Consider the following 22,950-nt stretch of genomic DNA (forward strand, 5'->3'; position numbering starts at 1 on the left):
CTGCGTCCCATTAACGGAGGTAACTTAAGCGGGGCTGCCAAGCATCGGCCATCAGCAGAGTTCCATTCCGCTAATGCTCCCTGAAGGGTCCTGCCAGACCGGCGTCGACACATGTGAGGCGGACAGCGGGGACGGGTCTGGGACGAGCTTGTTGAGTTGGTCACGTGTTGTAACATTCATTGATTGACTTCCAGGATTGAGAAAGAATGTTATAAATAGCATAGTGGTGCTGTGTTAGATGAGAGAGAAATGAAAACTAGTTTAGTGGCCTATGAAGGAACAACCCTTGTTACCAGCGTATCTCTTCTTATTGTTGTGGAACATTCTGGAATGTTTTTTTTCTTCAGTGGTTTGTAGATTTTAAAAGAAAATATATATGCTTACATATCATCCAAATTGGTGTTGACAGTTTTTTTTTTTTTTTCCCCTGATAGAGTGACACGTCAAGAGAATCCAAAGAAAATCATAGCAACTTTTGTCAAATAGTGTAATTAATCCTGGCCTTGGATGAAGCAGGATTGTTTCAGTTACGGTGCCATAAAAGCAGACGTTAATTACACACTGCTCTGTGATTAGCTTGTCTCCTTGGCCTCCTACAGGCGGGTGACAAGTTGAAGGAAAAACCTCAATGAAAAACTGTGGAAACATTACAACAACAGAAGTCTCCACACTGGATAGGGGGATTGGCCTTTCCAGTGGCCAGAACTGAAACCAATTGAAAACCCCGATTCGGAACCAAAATCATCAAAACACCAAATGGAGTCTTTTTTTAGGGGGGGTGGGGGGTGGGGTGGGGTTAGCTCTCCAGAGACTTGGAGATTTTAGATTCTTTGCTGAACTGCACTGAAGCTGTTCTGGTGGCACCTTATGTTTGCTCGACCTTAAATTTGTCACGCGTTTATACTTCAAATGCTGATTTGAAAGGATGCTACTATGAAAGAGACACCGATAAGTCTGAAAAAGGCTTGATTTGAGCAGAATTGTTAAAATACTACCAAGGATCAAAGATGTCTTGTCATTCAGTGCTAAATTTTTTTTACCTGAGGAGGAAATCTGCAAGGGCTGATTCATTTTTGTTGTTGTAAAAGTGCTTTGCCAACTTGCTGAAATGTCAAACTAAACAGTTGAAACCACCACATAATTTTCATTTTCTCACAATAATTGAAACATTTGGTGTCCAGAAACACAGTCGAGGTATCATTCTTGATAATTCTTAACATTTTTGAACCCCACCCAGCTTTAATAGCGTTTGCTATTTTTAACTGACTTGAGCTATGCGACTCTTCACAAGACAGGCGAAAATATTTCAGATTTTATCTAACCTAATTACATTTGTGCAGAGAATGGCCGGCTTTGCTTTGAATCGGATCATTTCTAAAACTACCACATGAACTGTTCCTGGTTGGACTTGTCCGAGTGTGCGCTCAGCTCGGCGGTTCAGTTTTCTCCCTCTCTCTTTGCTCGTGGTAAGGCTCAGTTGTCTCGTGAGCTCGGCTTGTGAAGAGCGTTAGATCTGTCAGAGCATCCCGCCGATGAAGGCTCTCCCCATGAACTCCTCACAGCTTTCTGAGCCATTGAGGAGTTTCGCCTTTCAAGCAAAACACCAACCATCTTATTTGAATGCCCCTACTTCTCATTGTCTTCTAACAACAGGGAAACCTGATTGCTTTAGATACTCAAAGAGAGATTTGTCAGGAATTTTACACTTTCATGAGTTCTTTATACCAGTGCACATAAGCTAATACCCCATCAGTCTGTTTACAAGTTCCATTGGTGTGTCAGGCCCCTGTTGCTCAAGTTCAGCTCTCCTTCCTCTGTGAAATCCGGTGTTTTTTTTTTTTTTTTATGACTCCCATCATCACCCTTACTTTGTCATGTTGACAAAACCTCAAATCTTGAACTTTGTCTGTCTTTGTGCAGAATTATACATATTTTTTTATGAAGAGGGGAGGCAGTTGCTAACAGTAAACTCAGATACAGGAAGTTGCTTAACGTGATACATTATGAAACATTGGAAGTGGAAGGAAAAGCTGCAAGGACGTGCAGTACAGCCCAAACAGAAAGAAGAACAGTGTCCTGTTACTGAGCGCTGCGTCCGTGTCACTGTAGTCTCCTCATCACATGAAGGATTCAGATCCTCCCAGCGGTTTTTGACCATTCGGTGCAAATCACACAGTTATTTTAATAATTCCACCTGTTTCCACACCTTCACAGCAGCTATAGGTTTCCATTCATAGCAGTGCTAAGCGGAAATGAAGATAAAATGCACTTCAGATGGCTCAAAGCTACAGCTCTGCATCATTTCAAGCCTTATACAAATGAATGGCGTTGCTGTGCACCTGTTCTTCCAGTGCAACCTGCCTTCTTAGCATATGATGGTGGAGGGTGAGTTCAGATCTGCGAGGTGACGTTTTTATATCTGCACAGCAGCGCCTGTTATGCCCAGCAGTGATGTCAAGTGTAGCTAATTTCTCGTTCATAGGTTAGACGTTGGATAGTTATTTAAATAAGTTGGCTGGCTGGTTATTATGAAGTTTCCCCTTAATTCTTATGCTTCCAACCAGGGAGGCTGTTATTTTTGAAGCTGATTGAGCCGATATGTGATATTGTCTGTGTAAAAACAAGTTTATATGATATCTGCATATCTAAAGACATTGTGAGGTAAATTCTATACTCACTACATCATTTCCTCGTCTTAACCGACAGATGAGGAGTAACGTTTCGAATAGAAACATTCTCATTATTGTTTAAAGAGATGTCGTTGTGGTCGTGCGGTTACGCATGCTGCTCTTCTTCCCCCTGTTAGCTGTGAAATATGTTGTCAGCTTCAAGTGAGAGCGTTTGAATGAAAGAAGAAACGTGACTTCTTCAGATGCAGCACATATCACCTGCTGAGCAAAACTATGACGGATTCCCTCCACGCAGAGTAATTGCTGAAGTGACCAGCTGTAGAGGCACATAAAACATCTGAGCGTGACACTTGCACTGGTCAGGGAGAGGTGAATTTTTCTCTACAGAGATAGAATTAAGGTAAAAAAAAAAAATCTGCCTCCAGAGAATGAATAATTAACCAGGGTTGTGCTGACACTCGGGTACACCAGCCATTTAGCAACAAGGGCAGGACAGGAAAGAGGCAGCACCCTCAGAACACAGCAGCTCTCCGATTTTATTTATTTTTTTCAAGGTGACACAGTAGTGAAGAACAGTGAGTGAGTATGTTGTTCCAGCATTTGAACAGTACATGGAAATGACGTTCGAATCATTGTGAGGACGGAGGGCGGCCGACTCTGGGATGCGCCTGGACATAATATTCCACTCCGGCCTCGCCTCAGGCCTCTGCATGACCTGTCTGTTTGTGTTTAGTCATGTACTGCGTTTTTGATGGAACTAGCTGCCTGAATGCTAACTACACCAGACCTCCTCATGTCACCCAGCACTGATAAGGATGTGCAAGACAAAAAAAAAAAAAAAAAAGGAGCCCCGTCAGCATGTTCATTTTTGCTGGCTAATAAGTGGAGGGACAGTGTGAGAAACAACACAGACAGAAGAACGCCGCATTCCATTCAATACATTGTCTGGTCAACGTGTTTCAGATAGAATTTCACTCCGTGATTCTTTTAAGTAACTGGTAATATTCCTAAAGCGTCAACCTGCTGCTGGTGTTTTTAGGTGGCCAGCTGTTCCTGCAGTGATAAATAGTTGACTTATTTCTATCTGTGCCAAAGCAGTTGACCAGCTTTTACACTCGCCATCCTTTCGAGCCACGCCGCAAGAAGTCCAACTGAAACTCGGTCTAAATCACTGAGCAGCTGAGCCTGTGCGCTGCCACCAATGCTCAGCTTAGCATGCAAAAATGTTGCAAAATGTAATTTCACACTTCCTTCCTATAATGTGTGAAAGCCACACTCTCGTAAGTTTCAGTGCTGACTGTTTTGGTGTCAAAGACAAAGCTGCTGCCAACATACAGCAATTTGTGACCTTTCATTTAAGATCCAAGACTCAAAACAGAAATGCAGGCATGCCGGTGAGATTCAGCCAGATGACTTCACATGTGGTGCCACAAATAAGGGCCACATGTTTGATTTTCATGTGCCTGCTCTGGCTAGCTGGCTAGTTTCGCCGTGCTTGTGCATTATCTAAGCTTTTGGCTCATAGAGATGTCAGGAAGCAACCGTGGCTGACATCATCCGCTAACTGAGCACGCAATGACATCACCTTGACTAATAAAAGTACGGTAACACTCAGAGCTGGAATCTCTCTGTCGGAATTAACTGGAAATTTAGAGGAATTTTTGAAACAATGTTTTTCTTGTTATTTCTCAACATAGACAGTTTGTAATGCACATTTTTCAGCTTTAGCTACGTGTGAGCGGAATGTTGATGGTTTCTGTCGGTGCGTGCCCAGGGCGTGGCCTTAAAAGTCCTGCAGTAGCGTGCAAGATGCTAATGTTAAGCGCATGTGATTAAAAAATGCTCCAGCATGTCTGGTTTATTCCTGTTGATTCCCGTGAAAAGTTTCTGACTTAAAAAAAAAAAAGTACAAAACTTCCAAAATTCTTGAGATTAACTTCACATAGAAAATTCCTGGAAAGTTTCCACCACGTGTCTTGAAACTTTTCACCTCATTCATATTAGTAAGGGGCCTCATTCGTCCCGTACCTGCTCCTCTCAGGCATCCTGCCTGGTGTCTTCATATGTAGAGAGATTATAGTTTGTTTTTTTTTTTTTTCAGTATTTCAGGTCTGTGTACAAAAAGTTTACATTATTTCAGTTGAACACCTCATGTTTGAAAGGCTGCCACTCATTCGCTGTCTCTCCCACATTCACTGCTAATACAATGCGACAGCCCGCGCTGACCCGGGTGTCCTTGCTTGGTGATTATCTGGCTCATCCCATATCTCTGTGTTCCAGGTACAAGAGAGTCTTCTCAATAGGAACCCATGGCATTACCACGTACAACCCTGCCACATTAGAAGTAACAAATCAGGTCAGTGTGTTTGCAGAACATGACAGAGGGATCGTACGTCTCGTGTCACTGAGGGGAACTTCCTCTACGCTTCAGATACTAGATCCCCACAGCTCCTCATGGGATGTGTGCTGCTCTTCGCACCACATAACTTTTGAAAATCCATTCGAAGTGCTTTTGCTAAATACCGATTAAATGTGCTTCGTGGAATGTTTTTAAATTCTTCAAGCTTTTAGTACTGAACTGGGAACATGTCATAATCAATATTTATCAGATATGAAACCTCTTAATCACATCACTAAACAGCTTGATAGAACTGAAAATGGCATCATAGCTTTAAAAAATTTTTATGTGTGACATGAACTCTTGCTCTTTCTGTTGCCAGTGGCCTTACGGAGACATTTGCGGTATCGGCCCTGTAGGAAAAGGTCAGGGAACAGAGTTCAACCTCACATTCCGCAAGGGCAGTGGCAAGAAGTCGGAAACGCTCAAGTTCTCCACGGAGCATCGGACAGAGCTGCTCACAGAAGCACTGGTGAGTACAAAACCCACCCAGCTGCAGTCATTCACCTCGAAGGGAACACTTACTCATTTAGCGGGTGTTTCTGTAAGAGACTTAACATGTTTCAGCACAGTGGGAGACCCTGGAGTGAGCAAGAATTACTTAATCTGTTCAGGTAGCGGAGGAAGAGATGTGCCTGATTGATGGATGAGGCCTGTTCATGCTCTCTGTGGCTGCAGATTTCTGCTGTGTTGTTCTTAAAAATTGCTTCAAAGTCATTTCATCTACCGTGGAGAGTGCGCACGGAGAACACAAATCACACGCCGGGCACGAATGCGAATCAGCACTTCAGCTGATACTGTGAAGACATAAAATCATGCTAATGTGTTAGAAAACTGCCATTAGGGTTGATATTTCCCAGCTGAACCATTGTAATTACACCAAGTGTCACACAGGATGAGTTAACATCATGTTATGTTTGTTGCATTTAATATCCATTTCCTGATTTATTTATTTATTTATTTTTTTTTTTACATTCACAGAGGTTCAGAACAGAGTTTTCAGAGGGAAAGATCACAGGCAGGGTAAGTACCGAGATATAGGAATGCAAGAGTTCAAGGAAAATACAAGTAATTCATTGTATGTTTGCCACTAAATCACTGTGTCACAACAGCGTTACAACTGCTACAAGCACCACTGGAGTGACACACGGAAGCCTGTCAATTTAGAGGTGACGCCGGGCGGCATCGACCAGATAGACCCTCTCACCAACAGGGTGCTATGTTCCTATGACTATCGCAACATTGAGGGCTTCGTGGAGGTCTCTGATTACCAGGGAGGATTCTGTATCCTGTACGGAGGCTTCAGCAGGCTGGTACATCTTTCTAGGGTTTCAATTAGTCTTTCATGTGTTATTTGTAAAATATGAATTAAGATTTCCTCACCTCAATCCCCCCCCCTCCCCCCTCTCCCTCTCTCTCAGCATCTGTTTGCCTCAGAGCACCGTGATGAAATCATCCGTAGCGCCATAGAGCATGCTGGGAACTTCATCGGCATCATGCTACGACTGAGAAAGGAGCCGCTGACCTTCGAGGGCTACGTGACCGACAGGTTGGGGAAGTACAGCTCAGACGAGAGCATCACTTCCCTGGCTGAGTTTGTGGTGCAGAAGATCACCCCTCGCCACCCGGTTAGAACATTCCTCTGCCTCTCATGTAAAAAATGTGCAGCATTTTTAATATGTTTTTGATACGAGACCATATTTTCAGATTAAAATTGCAGTAACATCAGTGACTCCCTTAAATATTGATTAACTTCATGAAAATTTTAAGCCCTGAGGAATATTGAATGTTTCTCTACTGTCCTCTTACCACTTCCTGTCAGTCAAATGTTTGTTCTATGTCTGGTATGGTAATACAGAATACGAGGCTGCACATATTTACCTTTAGCATAGAGAGACAAATGGTTGCTATTTTGTTAATTTTTAATTTTATGTCATCGGTTCAAACTGTCAGGGGATGCAGAGAGAGTTTAGTAGCTTAATCGTCTGTGTTTATAAGCTCCAAAAATAATTTGAATCACTTGAATTCCATGTTTACAATATTTCAAGTTACGTACCATGTTTATCACATAATAATATTGGTCTACTCACTCACAGTGTTCTTAGTAAAATGACTAGGATCTCACACCACTGATCCACATTTCAGGGGCCCGGTGGAATTTTAGAAGACATTTTTACTAATAATTTTCAGTTTCAGGTCAGTTGTTCCAAATTGAGGTTTTCAGTCACCTATTTTACCTCCAGTAAAGATGAAAACATGAAAATCCAGACATTCATTTTGCCATTGGTAACTAAATTTGCTCCTCTTGTCTTGCAGCCGTGCGCTTCCACCTCCCTGAAAGTTCAAACTCATGTGAAATAATCACGGATATGACTTTTACTCCTCTTTTGTGTAATCCAACAGCCCTCGTGTAATAATGTGGTAACAACACGTTGACCGTCGTTGAGGCTTGTGTGCTCCAAGATGATCCCTAGCTTTCGTCACTTTTTTCCACTAATGGCTAAAGATTCAGGACATGACCAATTGAAACTTGCAGTGCTCCGGAACAGGCCGTCGGACCGCCTGCAACAAGTGGAGCCCGTGTGTTGTATATCACCGCTCTTTGGTGTCAGCACGAATGTTTGGTTTAAGGCCATTCGGGATTTTGATACTCTGACGTCTTCCAGGAGCCCGTCAAGCGTATCCTGGCCCTGACGGAGACATGTCTAGTGGAGAGAGACCCTGCCTCATACAACATAGTCACCATCAAACCCTTTGGAGAGGTGAGCTCCCAGCAGTTACATCAACTCATTTCAAGATCAAAACTGAAGCCTTTTCAGCAGTTATGTGGTATCCAGTTATGCTCCGGTGTAGATGAATGCTCATCAAGCTGCCTGTCTTTGTTTCATTGTGTAGCAACTTCATCGCAGTCCTTTAACACTTGTCCTCACTCCTATGCCACTCTTTCCTCTCCTTCAGGTGTTTGCTCTCATCTGTGACGTAGACAACCCTCAGGTGTTTACCGTTGAATTCATCAGAGGCCAGATTCGGAGGTTCTCCTCCACAGAAAGGTACACAGTAAATGTCTTTATCTAAGAGCACTTTTAGTTAGTTAAATGTTTGGAAAGTCCTTGTACGTTTGTCTTTGATCTGTACCGTTTCCTGTATTTCCAACATGGTAAGTCGGCCTGCTTGCATGTCTCTGCTGCAGTGTTTTGAGTCTGTTACTGTCGACTCATTCGTGAATTAGTCAACTTGTGTGTGCCTCTGCAGGGACTCGCTCTTAGCCAGCTTACTCGATGGAGTCCGTGCATCAGGCAACCGGGACGTGTGTGTCAAGATGGCACCCACACAGCGAGGGCAGAGATGGGGCCTTCTGAGCATGCCTGTCGATGAGGAGGTGGAGAGTCTGCATCTCAAATTCCTGGCTGCACCTCCCAGTGAGTCCCATTGCAGCACTTAGACTATTCTGTTGAATTTTGTTGATTGTCATTTAGGGTTTTATTAAGTGTTAATTAAAAATGCTGCAGTGTTAAGAGATGTGATGACATATGATGTGTGATGATGTCACACATTTCCTTTTCAAACAACCTTCTTTGCCTTTTGCATGCACCGTGAAGTCTCACAAACTTTTCAGAGCAAAACGATTTAGATTCCCGAGTTTACCAGGTGCACCTGAATGCCCCCTGATATCCCCTATCATAACAGGCACCTTACAAACTGTTGTACAGCCTCAACTGATCTTTGCTTTTCTTCAGTGGACTGCATCTCTGAATGTTGGACAATGTGATGTGTCATGCAGGGTAGCACCTCAGTTTTTGTGCATCAGGAGGTGAAAAAGTGTTCCGTGAACAAGACCTAATAACTTTCACACTCTTCCCTCTGTGTAGACGGGAACTTTGCCGACGCAGTGTTCCGATTCAATGCCAACATATCCTACAGTGGTGTGCTACATGCAGTAACCCAAGATGTGAGTGTTCCACACCTACATTAGTGCTGAAGCAGTATTCATGCTCATTTCCTCACGTCGATCTCTCTCATTCTCCCTTCGTTCTCTGTAGGGTCTTTTCTCTGAGAACAAAGAGAAGCTCATCAACAATGCCATCCTGGCACTTCTATTCCAGGAGGCTGAGCTGCCTTCTCTTAACTCTGAGCTAGAGAGCCATTTCCAGGCTATCCGACGGTTGGTGGCCTCCAAGGCGGGCTTCCAAGCCTTCACCCAGCTGCCCAAGTAAGAACGCAGCAGATGTGCGAGTCTCCCTTCCTGCATGTATTTCTTTTAAATACTTGTGTGTTGAGCTGCTGTTAACAGGCATGCTCTGTCATTCCAAGGTCTGGTCAAGGGTCTGGACTCACAGATGGAACGTAAATATGAATCCATACATCTCAGTCTGCCCTATTTCCCTCTCCCTCTTATTCTTTTCCAGACTCTTCCTTAGCTGGCTGTCCGTCAGCCCCCTGTTCTTTAGTTTTCTTCTTAAACCTCCAGCTCTCAGACAGCCATGTCACAAGGAAGGTTATATCACTTCACTTTTCCAGTCGATCCGTCTGCCTCGACTTGTCTTGACCTTCCACTCTCGCCATGTCCTCCTTTTATTGTGCATCCATTTTTTTCTCCCGCTGTCTTCCGTTGTCAACGTTTACATACATCTAACGTGGATTTGAGAGCCTTGGTAGTATTTCAGGGTCACTGAGATGTATGAGAGGAGCTGTATTTACTGTATTTTTTTGTTCCTGTTGAATTGCTGATGAGTCAGAATTGGTTTACCTAAAAGATTCTTTGCTGGAGTACTTTGGTGTTTTTCTCCCACAACCACAAGTTGCACACATACGGAAAAAACACACACACACACCCTTAATAAACACTATTTTATGATCATTCCCAGTTCAACAAATCGATTGTGAAAGCCAGTGAGCAAAAGAAACAACAAACCACTCTCAAGCAACGACTTCTTTGCATATCCAACCCCAGACCTCTTTGAAATAATACGTGTCGCTATTTGGATGCTTTGTATTATGTCCTATTTCTTAACCTAAACCTTTTTGTTGTTGTTGTTGTTGTTGGGTTTTTTTTGTTTGGTGGTAGTGGTAAATCTGTGAATGCATGTTGTGTGTTCCAGGTTCAGGGAAAAGCTGGGAGTAAAGACGGTAAAAGCTTTAAAAAGGAACAACAATGGTGTGACACATGCTGCTATAGACATGCTCTGTGCCCTTATGTGTGTACGTACCACCTAAACATTTCTCTACTCTTATACCTACGTATCACAGCTCCATCTGTTTGTCTCTGGAGTCGTTTTCACTCTCCCTCTTTTATCCTCCCATCCAGCCGATGCACGATGACTACGACCTGAGGCAGGAGCAGCTGAACAAGGCGTCCCTGCTGTCTTCGAGGAAGTTCCTGGAAAACCTGCTTGAAAAATTCATCACTAATGTGGTACATTTCTTTGTGATATCGTCAGGCTGCCTGGAATTTCAGCTCAGAACAATGAGAAAATGTTTAAAAAAAAGCATCTCTTTTCATACATGTATGTTTTTTTAATATCCCAAATCTCACCTGTCTTTCTCTTGTCTTCCAGGACCATGGGACAGGAGCGTTGGTCATCAGCTCCTTGCTAGACTTCCTAACGTTCGCCCTCTGCGCCCCCTACAGTGAGACCACAGAGGGGCAGCAGTTTGACATGCTGCTGGAGATGGTTGCCTCCGACGGACGCACGCTTTTCAAACTGTTCCAGGTGGGACGGCTAAGGAGGCAGCTCCAGAGATAATAGCGATGTGCCTGATTACTAGGTAGATTCATCTGTGTTCTCTTGCCTCCATCTCTAGCACCCCTCCATGGCAATAGTGAAGGGAGCAGGTCTGGTAATGAAGGCCATTATCGAGGTAATGAAGCGATAATCATTATTTCAGTGATGACTACATGATTCTCAGGGCTCAAGGGTTCAAACCAACTGTGTGTTTGTTGTAATTCAGGAAGGAGACAAGGAAATAGCCACAAAAATGCAAGAGCTGGCACTGAGTGAAGGGGCTCTTCCAAGGCACCTGCACACGTCGCTGTTCACCATCAGCTCAGACCAGAGGATGCTGACCAACAGGTCCGAGCTCCATGAATACTAACAAATCAGGCATTCTGCTGTCAGGGCCTCATGGAAGCTACTTGTAGTGCATCTTTCATGCAGACGATAACAGTCGATAAAATCTCAACAAGGTTTCTGCTCCGGCAGCCAAATAGGGAAAAAGCATCATATTTTTGTTTTTCTAACAGACAACTGAGTCGTCACCTGGTGGGACTGTGGACAGCAGAGAACCCTGTTGCTATGAACCTCCTGAAGAGAATACTGGTAACCATTTAAGCATAACACTGTCTAAGATTCCTGGGGATGCTGTTAATGTCATGATTTTAAGTTCTCACCCATTTGACTTTGCAGCCGACCGGCCTGCTGGCTTACATGGACAGTCCTGACCCCGTCCCAGAGAAAGATGTGGACAGAATGCACATCCGAGACAACCTGAAAATTGCAACGGTATCTAGAAAATTGCAGCAAAGCCTTTTCTCCAGATCACGCACATCATATTTTACAGCCCGATTGTTTTATTCTCTTTTCTCACAGGACCAGCTGAACCGAAACAAGGTGCCCGAGTGGCAGCGGATAGCCGGCAAAGCAGCCAAAGAGGTGGAGAAGTTTGCCAAGGAGAAGGCGGATCTGGTACTGATGCACTGGAGAGATAAGATGGGCATTGCCCAGAAGGAGGTGAGGATTCCTCTCGTATGAAGTGACTGATTTACCGCTGGTCAATCCAGCAAGCCTACTGCTACCGCTGCTAACTGCTAAGGTGTCTCTAACCGTTGCTCCTCCTGCTGGTGCCGAGCAGTACTGCAGATTCCAGATTTAATAACACCTTTAATGCTGCAGCTGTTTTTGCATGGAGAGCGGCGGCTGCCTGCCACACACACTGTGCGTGCCAACAAATCACATTGGACCTCCTTCTGTAAAGATACAGACAAGTGAGAAATAAAAGGAAGAACCAACACTCGGTTCCCTTGTTAAGAGCTTTGCCGGCCACAACAACCTCATATTGTCCAGGCCTGAATTCTGCAGGTTGAGTGGAACGCTGCTGGAGGACTATAACACCATCCTTCCAAAAGATGTTCCTTCATTTGCTGCTTTGATGACAGGCGGGATTTAAATCTCCTGGTCTTGTGTCCGCAAAGGCCACAACATATGTGTTATGATATATGAACACATACACGAATCAAACCTTTCACTGACCCCTCATGCCTCATAGATGGGGACTTGGTCATCTTGAGACATCTCACGCCAGGATGGAAGTGTTTCATCCCTCAGATCCACTTTGTAATGACCCATCTTAAGGGGACAAATGGAGCTGAGCTCTACTTGTAAAATATCCACTGGATCAACTTGCCTGTTGGGACTTCTTCTCTCATTTATTCAGGTTTTTCCCCTCCATTTCTCACCTGTCTGTAAATTTCTCCCCGTTTTGACTTGCAAGCATGCTTGCTGGCATTTGGTTTGAATAAGTCTTCCTCAGGTGTGACAGAACGTTTCAATCTGATGTATTTCTTCCTACAAAAGTTCAACACCGTGTGGCACAGAATGCAACAAGAACTGCAAATGTGACGCCGTTGTTTAACATGCATGTCGTAAATATAATGTCAGGCTTTCAGACTGTGCCTGTGCGGGTGGGATGCGGTGGATGTCAGCTGGATGTTCTGGCGGCTGCTGCCCCTTTCTCTGGCTTTTCTACAAACCTCAAATCAAAGCTACTTCATCATATAATGATGCTGTGTCTCGGGCTGGGTAGCGTCCATAATGATCCAAGACGAGTTTGTCTGATACTTTTTAAAATACCAGCTAAATTCCATTTTTAACAAAAATGAAAAAGACATCACATATCAACAACCTTCAGTGTTCCTTTTCAGATTCTTGGCCTTTTTACGTACACAAAAATATTGTCATAACACGAAAATATGAACCAATTCTTTACCAAAATTTGGTGTAACTTCATTTGTCCATTTAATCTCGTGGGTTTTTTCCCCCCACTCAGAGCAGTTTAAACCACAACGTGAAGATTTACTCCTGAGCTACTGAATAAGAAGACATCTCTCATTGCTATAGAAGGAGGATGTCGAACACCCAGCCCCGACGCTGACCTCAGAGGTCGTCCGACTTCTCTCATTGCTGCGGTGACGACACAACGGCTGAAGACGATCTGATTTGGCCGGCTTTCACTGATTATTAACAAATCCCAGTCATCATTTAATGTTTTTAACCACTTCTGTGTTTGTTTGTTACCCATTTATTAAAAATGTTTGCTCAAAAGAAAATAACTCTAGTTTCTAGTTGGCTGTGATGATAGTGTTGTATGACAAATCTATTTAGTATGGTGACCTGTGGCCCTCTTTTATTTGTTTTTTTTTTCTTTTATATTTCCTTTCTGTGTGATCCAAGGAACAATAATCTCTCTGTGTTGTCTCTGCCCCATCCTCCCCTTGTCTTGTGTGGTTTCTCTGCTGTGAAACATTGCAGCAGGACAGAAATAACCTGGTAAGTAGGACGGAGCGATGGGATCCACCATGCTCTTTAGCTCCTCATACGTCTGCTCTTGTCAACAAACCATTTTTCCATCTTTTTGTTACATGCTGTATTGGGTGCATTTTTTAATTCAGCGACTCAACAAGAGGTCGAAGAGTTGCGGGAACTCTGCCAGACGTTGAACTCCGTTCTCTCTCGCGTCTTGAGACGGATGACAAAAAAAAAAAGCAAAATACAACAACAAATATTCTCGTCTACAGTTATATGCTCTGTATATTAATCTGTTGCTTTAAATGTTTGTTGCATCAAATAATCACCCATTTTCAGTTGTTTGTTTTTTGTACCTAAATGTAACGATGTTAAACAAAATGTCTATTGGCTATTGGACTGTGTACAACCATTCTGGATTTTATGGGAATTTTTCTCTGCATTTTTAATGTCAGGAAAAATGTGATTTGTCTCGCTGATAATGTAGAACCCCTCAAGGTTTAAGATGCAAGTCGTGCAAATTTATTTTTAAATGCTTCGTGGTGCTGTATCAGTGCATTTTTGCTGGTCCAGCAAGGATTACAGAACGCACCCAATGTTGGGATCCCATTTTGGTTTTTATGTCGGTTCTCGTGTGACGTTGTTTTTGACGTTTTCTTTACCTCTATTGTTCTAACATTATTCATTCTTCATTCATTTGTTATGTAACAACACTTCTCCTTGTCTAATCCACACCTCCTTCACGCCATACAATGGAAAAAAAAAAAAAAAAAAAAAAAGGACAAATATTGAGCCTTGTCCACTATGATAGAATCAACCAGAATCATTTCTTTAAGGTTTTACATGTTTCATTTTATTTCAGAACCCAAATCAAAAGCCGGTCATCCTGAGAAAGAGGCGTCAGAGAATTAAGATCGAAGCCAACTGGGAGCTCTTCTACTACAGGTATCACGTGATCATTGGTGTATTTCCAGGCACGTGTGTGACACTAATTGTGATTCATTTTTTCCAGAATTGTCTCTCAATGTTTATGAGTTTACTTTATGATACAGTACGTTAATATTTTTGTGGTCATGGACTGACAAAGTCATCGCCCGAGTTCCTTTTCCGTCTCCTCAAGATTCCAGCTGGACCACGCGCGCTCCAACCTAATCTGGAACCTGAAGACGAGGGAGGAGCTGCGGGACGCTCTAGAGGGGGAGATGCGTGCCTTCAACGTGGACCGTGAGCTTGGCAATGCGGCTGTCATCTCCTGGAACCACCAGGAGTTTGAGGTTTTCCGTTTTGCCATAATAACTGAGGATGTTTTCGGTGCTGTTTGTGTCTCGTGGTCAGAGAATTATAGCATGTAAACATCCGCCTGTGTACGTCTGCAGGTGAAATACGAGTGCCTTTCCGATGAGATAAAAATAGGCGATTATTACTTACGTCTGTTGCTGGAGGAGGATGAAAATGAAGAATCGAGTGCCATCAAGAGATCGTAAGACTACAGCACGGTCAAACCCAACTGCTTTATTAAGTATTAGATTCTAAAGTGTAATTTTTATTGCTTTTACTTCCCCCCCTTTTAGATACGAGTTCTTCAACGAGCTCTACCATCGCTTTCTGCTCACACCCAAAGTTACGATGAAGTGCCTGTGCTTGCAGGCGCTGGCTATAGTCTACGGGAAATGCTTTGAGGAGATCGGCCCGTTCTCAGACACAAAATACATAGTCGGCATGCTGGACCGCGTGAGTACAGGCAACCTGTTGTCATAGAGGTCAAGGTATTGCTGCTTGGACTGATCTGGAATTCCTCTTTTGTGGTTGCAGTGTACAGACAAACTGGAACGAGACCGACTCATCCTCTTCCTCAACAAACTCATTCTCAACAAGGTAAATCAAGTAAATCCCTCCTGTCGCTCGATGTTCATTAACGGATTTCCAAAATTCATGAAAGAAAAATAAACCTCTTGCACCACAGAAAAATGTGAAGGAAGTGATGGACTCAAACGGAGTGCGAATCCTGGTGGACCTGCTCACTATGGCCCACCTGCACACCAGCAGAGCTACTGTGCCACTACAGGTAAACACGGGGCTGCTCAGGGCTCTCAAGGGACACAAAGAAGAGACGCCATTGCCGCCCGCCAGTATTGGGGATATTTATGTCACGATTAAGAGGACGAATGTTTGTTGTTGTTTTTCAGGACAAAATCTTCACCGTTAAAATTCACTTTTCCACATGATTTCCAACACAAAAGGTGCAAGGAAATCCCATGCAGCATTTCTTACAAGCTTAACTGAAACTTTAAATCCATGATAAAGAAAGATTAGAATATTGTAAATTAATACAATTTTGGGCAATTTAATCAGCAATTACATAAAAAAATACAGATTCTGAAAACTGTAAAAGTGCTAAATAACACGCCGCCCCTCATGATGAGGAAAACAGAACTCTGATACAGTAACAGGACTTGTCCTGTGCCTGTACTACACTCATGGAACCCATTTATTTCATGTAGCTTTTTGATCTGTTAAATATTTTGAGAAATCTGTGAAGGGATTCATGACGTTTACATACAAATGGAGGGAGGGGGGAAAATTAATGAAAGCTCTTGAGCACAAAAAAAGTCAGCAAAGTGTTTCCAAAATAATGGAGTCCGGTCATTGTACTCATTTCACAACCTGCTTCTCACCAGAGATCTTGATTTCCACAGAGCAATGTTTTGGAAGCAGCACCCGACATGAAGAGGGAGAGCGAGAAGGAGTGGTACTTCGGTAACGCAGACAAGGAAAGAAGAGGACCTTTCAGTTTTGAAGAGGTGTGTAATCCTCCTTTAAAAAAAAAAAAAAAGCCAAGCACTGAGTAAGACTGCTTTTTAATGGAAGTTTAAAGAAGGAATTTCTCTGTATTCTTTTAATAAATGGGATTTAGAAAGAAAAAAGCTTGATTTATGTTTTTAATCATTTATATATGAGCATTAAGGCATGAAACGGGGGAGGTCACGTCATTTGATATTTAGCTATTTTTGTATGTTTCTGTCATAATGCAGTGCAGTGAAAGTTTGCGTAATTACTGTGTCTAAGTCATCCATCCTTCCATTATCTACAATTTATCCTGTTAATGGTCGCAGGGGTGCTTGAGCCTATCCCAGCAGCCTTCGGGCGAGAGGCGGGGTTCACCCTGGACGGGTCGCCAGTCTCTTAAGTCATCTAATTGTGTTTTTATTCGTGCCTCTCCAGATGCAGGAGTTTTGGAGCACAGGTGTCCTGACAGCGAAGACGCGCTGCTGGGCTCAGGGGATGGACGGATGGCGACCCCTGCAGGCCATCCCTCAGCTGAAATGGTGCCTCCTGGCCACCGGACAGGCGGTGATGAACGAGTCCGACCTGGCGACGCTAATCCTTAATATGCTCATCACCATGTGCTCCTACTACCCCAGCAGGTGGGAAGCACATAGAAATACCTCTGTGGCTACGTCCGCCCATCAGTGTTTCATGTTTTGGAAGAAAACCAAACTTTTGTCTCTTCTTCTTCCAGGGATCCAGACAATGCCATTATCCGTCCTTTGCCCAAGATCAAGAGGATGATAGGTGACAATGCTTGCCTCCCTCACATTGTTCAGGTACTGGACTGTTTAAATGTGATTTATCTGTTCAGGAGTGTTCACCAATAATGTCTTATGGTCTGTCCTTCCTGTTTATTTTCCTCTATAGCTGCTTTTGACCTTTGACCCCATCCTGGTGGAAAAAGTAGCCAATGTTCTCTACCTTGTGATGCAAGACAACCCCAATCTGCAGCGCCTGTACTTAACGGGGGTCTTCTTCTTCATTATGATGTACACAGGCTCCAATGTGCTTCCTGTAGCGAGGTAACGGCTCACCACATCCGAAATGATGCAGACTCTTTTTTTTTTTTTTTTTTTTAACCAAAAGCCCATCAAATCCTTCACAGAATATCTTAGCCTGTGGGGAGACTTTCAGTATTCTGTCTTTTGGTTGTCATGGGTGCCTCATGGCAATGTGAACACAGCACCAAATGTTTCCTTTTATTTTTTTTTAATGCTTTGTCTTCCTTGCTTGGGCTTCGCGTAACACTTAAAAAACTACAGATGTAACTCGTCTGATGTAGTTTTAACAAAATTAATGCACATATTTCAAAGACCAAATCATTTGATGTAATCAACACTGATAGAAAAGAAAATTAAACATGATGTAGTGTGTGTGTGTGTGTGCGCGCGTGTGTGTGTGTGTGTTTGAGGGCTCAGAGTAGAGTCAGTTTGCACTCCAGTTGATTCTTCTGACGCTGCTGTGGTTTCAGGTTCCTGAAGTACACCCACCTGAAGCAGGCCTTCAAATCAGAGGAGGTAGCTTTTATTTTTATTTTTTACAGATTTCTGCCCTAAACATCATAACAGTGATGAATATAATCCTCTTTTGGAACTGACATACAGTTGTTGTACCCTCCAGTCTAAAGGCCAGGACATAGTACAGCGGAGTGTACTGGGACCAGTTCTACCAGAGGCCATGGTGTGTTATCTTGAGAACTACGAGGCTGAGCGCTTCTCTGAAATATTCCTTGGAGAATTTGACACACCTGAGGCCATTTGGAGCAGCGAGATGAGGTAGGAAGTCTGAAAAGTGTCCAGTAAGTACGGAAGGTTGGTGGAATGTTTTAATTATTTGTTCTGTTTTAGGCGCATGATGATCGAGAAGATAGCTGCCCACGTTGCTGACTTCAGCCCCAGGCTGCAGAGCAACACGCGGGCCCTCTACCAGTACTGCCCCATCCCCGTCATCAGCTTCCCTCAACTGGACAATGAGCTCTTCTGCAACATCTACTACCTCAGACATCTGTGTGACACCATCCGCTTCCCCAGCTGGCCTATTCGAGACGCTGTACGTCTCTTTTTATTAATTATTCATTTATGACTATATTTAATAGTCCAGCTTTCTCATCGATGCCCTTTCTGAACGCATCATCCTTTTAGGTGAAGCTGCTAAAAGACACTCTTGAAGCCTGGAAGAGGGAGGTGGAGAAGAAGCCTCCATCTATGTCTGTAGATGACGCTTATGAAGTCCTCAACCTCCCCAAAGGGCAGGGCCAGTGAGTGCTCTTGATTATTACTAAACATGGGTTATGTGGCCAAGCATAGATGTGATAAATGAGTGTGTGAGTCATTGACTTGAAATGTTCACATTTCTGTCCAAAGGCATGAGGAGAGCAAAATCAGGAAAGCGTACTTCAGACTGGCTCAGAAGTACCATCCTGACAAGAACCCCGAGGGACGGGTGCGTAGTGGTGTTCTTTCAGAAACGCTGTTCATTTCAGTGCTTAGAATCTCCACACACTTCATTTCAACTTATTAAATCTTTTCAGGACATGTTTGAGAAAGTCAATAAAGCCTATGAGTTCCTGTGTACCAAATCTGCTCGAATCTTGGATGGCCCCGACCCAGAAAACATCATCCTCATCCTCAAGGCCCAGAGCATCCTCTTTAACCGACACAAGCAAGGTGTGTAGACAGATACGTGTGTGTGTTCTTCTGCCTGTTTGTCCTGAAAGAAAGACGAAGAAAAAAAAGGGGGGGGGTTGGTTTTACTGGAGCTTTTCAAAAAATATCCTGTATCAACAGAACTGGAGCCCTACAAATATGCCGGTTACCCCATGCTCATTAAAACAATCACAATGGAGACAGAGGATGTCCAGCTCTTCTCCAAGACATCCCCTCTCCTCCCCGCGGCCGCTGAACTGGCATTCCACACAGTCAACTGTTCGGCTCTCAACGCAGAGGAGCTGCGGCGAGAAAACGGCATTGAGGTACGTGCACGTTCACACCAACGGGAATGTCATCCGACGTTACTCAGCCTGAATAATAATGTGGTTGCCTGTAAATCCTCAGGTGTTGCTGGCGGCTCTCTCTCGGTGCGTCTCTGTCTTGACTGCATCCAGCAAGGCTGACGACATGGCGGTTCAGGTATGATGACCGTATCCTCAGCAGCTTCTCTTTATAGAGGTGACATCCGCACTGCCTAACTTGATGTCTTTAAACTATTTTCTTTCATCCTTCAACGTTGCGCAGGTGTGCGGGCACATATGTAAGTGCTACAGCGTCGCAGCACAGTTTGAGGAATGCAGGGAGAAGATCATCGAGCTGCCTAATATCATCAGAGACCTCTGTCACATCCTCTACTATGGAAAGGTGAGAGAGTCTTGTACATATTAAATACATTCACATTTTTGTCTTGACACAGCATGGATGTGTGTCATATTTTTCTGTACCAATATGTCAATTTATCATAAAGTTAAACCAATAGTACAGAGCCCTGAAGTGGCCATAGAGTTAAAAATAAAACATTTCTGGGGGAGAAGCTATAACTTGCTCCCTTTATTTGAAGAGTATCTCGTGACCCCAGTAAAAAAGGATTTCTTTCTCTCCTCTCAGGGTCTCCCAAAAACTGCAGCCCTGGCAGTGCTGTGTGTCAGCTCCTTCGCCGTGGATTTCTTCCTCCAGACCCATCTGTACCACGCTGGTGTGCTCTGGCACCTGCTGGTCAACCTCTTCAACTACGACTACACTCTGGAGGAGAGCGGCGTTCAGACCAGCCAGGAAACCAACCAGCAGGAGGTTGCTAACAGCCTAGCCAAGCTCAGCCTGATATCCCTCAGCCGCCTGGGAGGCTACCGCCAGACACCACCCACGCCGAATGGTAACAATCCTGCATCAGAGACCAACGGTTTGGAGGGTACGCCTCCAGAGAACCCCACCATCCGCAAGAGCCTAGCTGCTATGTTAACACCGTACATCTCAAGGAAGCTGGGAACAGGCTCTCCAGCTGAGGTCAGTACGACTGTAAGGTGTTGTCAGGATGAAACATTTAACACTACGATCAAGCAAACCCGACTGAGTTTCACATCCCCTTTTGTTGATGTAGGTCTTGAAACTGCTGAATAGTAACTCAGAGAACCCCTACCTGATCTGGAACAACGGAACTCGAGCCGAGCTGCTGGAGTTCCTGGAGGCTCAGCAGGAGGGGAACATCAGAAGGGTGAGTTACCGTGTAGCAGCGTCGCCACCACAGCAGAGGCTCTCATGTAGCGCTGATTCAGGTTCTACACTCATCTCTCTGCTCATATATTTTCTCTTTGGTTTCTTTAACAGGGAGAAAATGATAAAAGCTTCGGTGCTGAGTTTGTATTCAGCGATCACAGCAAAGAGCTGATAGTCGGGGAGATCTTCGTGCGGGTCTACAATGAGCAACCAACTTTTCCACTTGAGGTGAATAGAAAAAGTAGTTCCGGCATTTTCTTTTGGAACAGTTCTATGAAAAACTGGAGGAGCCCAAGGTTTCCTCCAAGCTCGTTAAGACCGGAAAATATTTGAAGTAGCATCAACTAAAGGAAAGTATGCTCTCACCTTTAATGAGCTAGCTTTGTAATGCTATCATATGACGTTTCCCTGTGTTCAGTATCCCAAAGCTTTCGCAGCCAGTCTGCTGGACTACGTCGGCTCTCAGGCCCAGTACCTCCACACTCTGCTGGCCATGAGTCAGAGCAACAAGGTCGAGTCCCAGCAGCACGCTGAGAGGCTCCGCTTTGCCGAGATGGCTTTGGAGGCTCTCCGCAACGTCATCAAGAATAACCCTGGTGAGACGTGACCCTTCCTCTGCTCCTGTTTCAACCTGTCATTGCGGATTTTCAAATCTAACATCTAACAAACAATTGTCGCCATATAATTTCAGGATCCGAGTCGGAGTGCATCGGTCATTTCAAGCTGCTCTTCTCCTTGTTGCGGGTTCATGGAGCTGGCAGAGTGCAGCAACTGGTTCTAGAGGTACCATCATCATTCTCTAGATCAGTTTTATCTGTGTTAGGAATACTTGGGGTACATTTTAATCTTTTTTTTTTTTTCCCTGCAGGTCGTAAACACAGTGACATCAAACCAAGAGTGCGTGAGCAACATTGCGGAGTCGCTGGTGCTGTCAAACCTGCTGCTGCTGCTGCACTCGCTCCCCTCCAGTAGGACAAAACAACTTAATGTCTCACAGTTTCCCTTCTTCATCGCTGTTTTTTTTTAATTCAATTTCAAATTAACATATTTCCATCTTTAGGCAGGCAAATGGTGTTGGAAACCCTTCACGCACTGACTTCCAACACAAAAATTGTCAAAGAGGCGATGGCTAAAGGTCAGTGCAGTTCTGAATTTCCTTCTCTTCCATATTTTTTGGAGTGTTTGCATGTTACTTATAATCTGCCTATTCCACAGGGGCCCTGATCTACTTGCTAGACCTCTTCTGTAACTGCACACACCCGCAGGTACGCACACAGACTGCAGAGCTCTTCTCCAAGATGACCTCAGACAAGCTGGTCGGACCAAAGGTCAGTGTGGGAAGAATTCCCTCAACACGCTTCACCTTAGTAATCTAAATGTAGAAATCTTATACTTCATAGGCTATAATGACTTAATAGTGACTTAAAACCCTACATGCATTTAACAGGTTTTTACGTATAAATTCCCACTTCTTCTAACATTTTGACCTGTTCGTGTCCTGACAGGTTCGGCTAACACTGATCCGTTTCCTTCCGGGTGTGTTTATGGACGCCATGCGAGACAATGCCGAGGCAGCAGTGCATATATTTGAGGGAACACATGAGAATCCTGAGCTCATCTGGAATGACGGCTCCAGGGAGACCGTGTCCACTACAGTCCGGGAGATGATGCTGGAGTATGATATTACTATTTAACAAATATCTATCCGAGCAATCAAGAGGGTTTGGAATAGTGGGATGTCCCAGTGGTGTTACTAATTGTCACGATTACACCTTTGATCTCTTACAGGCACTTTAAACAGCAGAAAGATAATCCTGATGTGAACTGGAGAGTAAGTGCAGTAGTTTGTTGTTGCTATGGATGAGATATATCTTGTGTTTGATTGACAGTGAGAATAACCTCTTGGTATGTGTGCTCAGTTGCCGGAGGATTTCACGGTGGCCTATGGAGCAGGACAGGGCGAGCTGGAAGTGGGTGGAGTCTTCTTGCGGATCTTTATTGCACAGCCAGGCTGGGTGCTGCGCAAGCCCCGCGAGTTCCTGGTGTCCCTCCTGGAGACGCTGACTGAGTTGCTGGAGAAAAACAACCCTAACGTGAGCTGAAACACGTACTCATTTTTTTCCACACGATAGCGGTTTCACCTCTAACAGAGTTCTCTGGTCCGCTGCAGGGTGAAGCCCTGGAGACCGTTACCACAGCAGCAGTTTGTCTGTTCAGCACACAAAGCCAGCTGGCTGATCAGGTTCCTCCTCTGGGTCACTTACCCCGCATCCTGGCTGCACTCAACCACAAGAACAACGCCGTGCCCAAGAGCTCCATCCGCCTCATCCATGTGCTCTCGGATAATGAGGTAGCAACGTGGACCACGGTGG

The 22,950-nt window shown here is 44.2% G+C and overlaps 1 protein-coding gene across 5 annotated transcripts in view; it reads left to right on the top strand.

Annotated features, from left to right (window-relative positions):
* dnajc13 (dnaJ homolog subfamily C member 13) overlaps positions 1 to 22,950 on the top strand; it is a 31,465-nt gene that overhangs the window by 4,863 nt on the left and 3,652 nt on the right. For 3 of the 5 annotated variants that reach the window (XM_086191199.1, XM_086191195.1, XM_086191196.1), the window contains exons 3-53: positions 4,911 to 4,986; positions 5,351 to 5,500; positions 6,010 to 6,051; positions 6,141 to 6,341; positions 6,450 to 6,656; positions 7,695 to 7,790; positions 7,987 to 8,078; positions 8,281 to 8,447; positions 8,898 to 8,977; positions 9,069 to 9,238; positions 9,340 to 9,372; positions 10,128 to 10,227; positions 10,334 to 10,441; positions 10,584 to 10,739; positions 10,831 to 10,887; positions 10,978 to 11,099; positions 11,270 to 11,345; positions 11,433 to 11,528; positions 11,616 to 11,756; positions 13,554 to 13,571; positions 14,410 to 14,492; positions 14,668 to 14,821; positions 14,924 to 15,027; positions 15,119 to 15,278; positions 15,360 to 15,422; positions 15,511 to 15,612; positions 16,244 to 16,348; positions 16,770 to 16,972; positions 17,068 to 17,152; positions 17,244 to 17,398; positions 17,848 to 17,893; positions 17,997 to 18,151; positions 18,224 to 18,425; positions 18,518 to 18,633; positions 18,740 to 18,818; positions 18,907 to 19,042; positions 19,163 to 19,347; positions 19,430 to 19,504; positions 19,610 to 19,729; positions 19,973 to 20,368; positions 20,463 to 20,576; positions 20,690 to 20,806; positions 20,997 to 21,174; positions 21,270 to 21,361; positions 21,447 to 21,546; positions 21,639 to 21,713; positions 21,794 to 21,906; positions 22,084 to 22,253; positions 22,367 to 22,409; positions 22,498 to 22,671; positions 22,749 to 22,928. In XM_086191199.1, coding sequence (XP_086047325.1) covers positions 4,911 to 4,986; positions 5,351 to 5,500; positions 6,010 to 6,051; positions 6,141 to 6,341; positions 6,450 to 6,656; positions 7,695 to 7,790; positions 7,987 to 8,078; positions 8,281 to 8,447; positions 8,898 to 8,977; positions 9,069 to 9,238; positions 9,340 to 9,372; positions 10,128 to 10,227; positions 10,334 to 10,441; positions 10,584 to 10,739; positions 10,831 to 10,887; positions 10,978 to 11,099; positions 11,270 to 11,345; positions 11,433 to 11,528; positions 11,616 to 11,756; positions 13,554 to 13,571; positions 14,410 to 14,492; positions 14,668 to 14,821; positions 14,924 to 15,027; positions 15,119 to 15,278; positions 15,360 to 15,422; positions 15,511 to 15,612; positions 16,244 to 16,348; positions 16,770 to 16,972; positions 17,068 to 17,152; positions 17,244 to 17,398; positions 17,848 to 17,893; positions 17,997 to 18,151; positions 18,224 to 18,425; positions 18,518 to 18,633; positions 18,740 to 18,818; positions 18,907 to 19,042; positions 19,163 to 19,347; positions 19,430 to 19,504; positions 19,610 to 19,729; positions 19,973 to 20,368; positions 20,463 to 20,576; positions 20,690 to 20,806; positions 20,997 to 21,174; positions 21,270 to 21,361; positions 21,447 to 21,546; positions 21,639 to 21,713; positions 21,794 to 21,906; positions 22,084 to 22,253; positions 22,367 to 22,409; positions 22,498 to 22,671; positions 22,749 to 22,928 — 6,268 coding nt within the window. The remainder of the gene's footprint in view (positions 1 to 4,910; positions 4,987 to 5,350; positions 5,501 to 6,009; positions 6,052 to 6,140; positions 6,342 to 6,449; positions 6,657 to 7,694; positions 7,791 to 7,986; positions 8,079 to 8,280; positions 8,448 to 8,897; positions 8,978 to 9,068; positions 9,239 to 9,339; positions 9,373 to 10,127; positions 10,228 to 10,333; positions 10,442 to 10,583; positions 10,740 to 10,830; positions 10,888 to 10,977; positions 11,100 to 11,269; positions 11,346 to 11,432; positions 11,529 to 11,615; positions 11,757 to 13,553; positions 13,572 to 14,409; positions 14,493 to 14,667; positions 14,822 to 14,923; positions 15,028 to 15,118; positions 15,279 to 15,359; positions 15,423 to 15,510; positions 15,613 to 16,243; positions 16,349 to 16,769; positions 16,973 to 17,067; positions 17,153 to 17,243; positions 17,399 to 17,847; positions 17,894 to 17,996; positions 18,152 to 18,223; positions 18,426 to 18,517; positions 18,634 to 18,739; positions 18,819 to 18,906; positions 19,043 to 19,162; positions 19,348 to 19,429; positions 19,505 to 19,609; positions 19,730 to 19,972; positions 20,369 to 20,462; positions 20,577 to 20,689; positions 20,807 to 20,996; positions 21,175 to 21,269; positions 21,362 to 21,446; positions 21,547 to 21,638; positions 21,714 to 21,793; positions 21,907 to 22,083; positions 22,254 to 22,366; positions 22,410 to 22,497; positions 22,672 to 22,748; positions 22,929 to 22,950) is intronic. The other 2 variants (XM_086191197.1, XM_086191198.1) reach the window with 2 other exon arrangements.

The sequence above is a fragment of the Aulostomus chinensis genome, chromosome 21 (assembly GCF_037954235.1).
Source record: "Aulostomus chinensis isolate RoL2024-O1b breed Wild chromosome 21, RoL_Achi_v1.0, whole genome shotgun sequence".
NCBI classification, from domain to species: domain Eukaryota; kingdom Metazoa; phylum Chordata; class Actinopteri; order Syngnathiformes; family Aulostomidae; genus Aulostomus; species Aulostomus chinensis.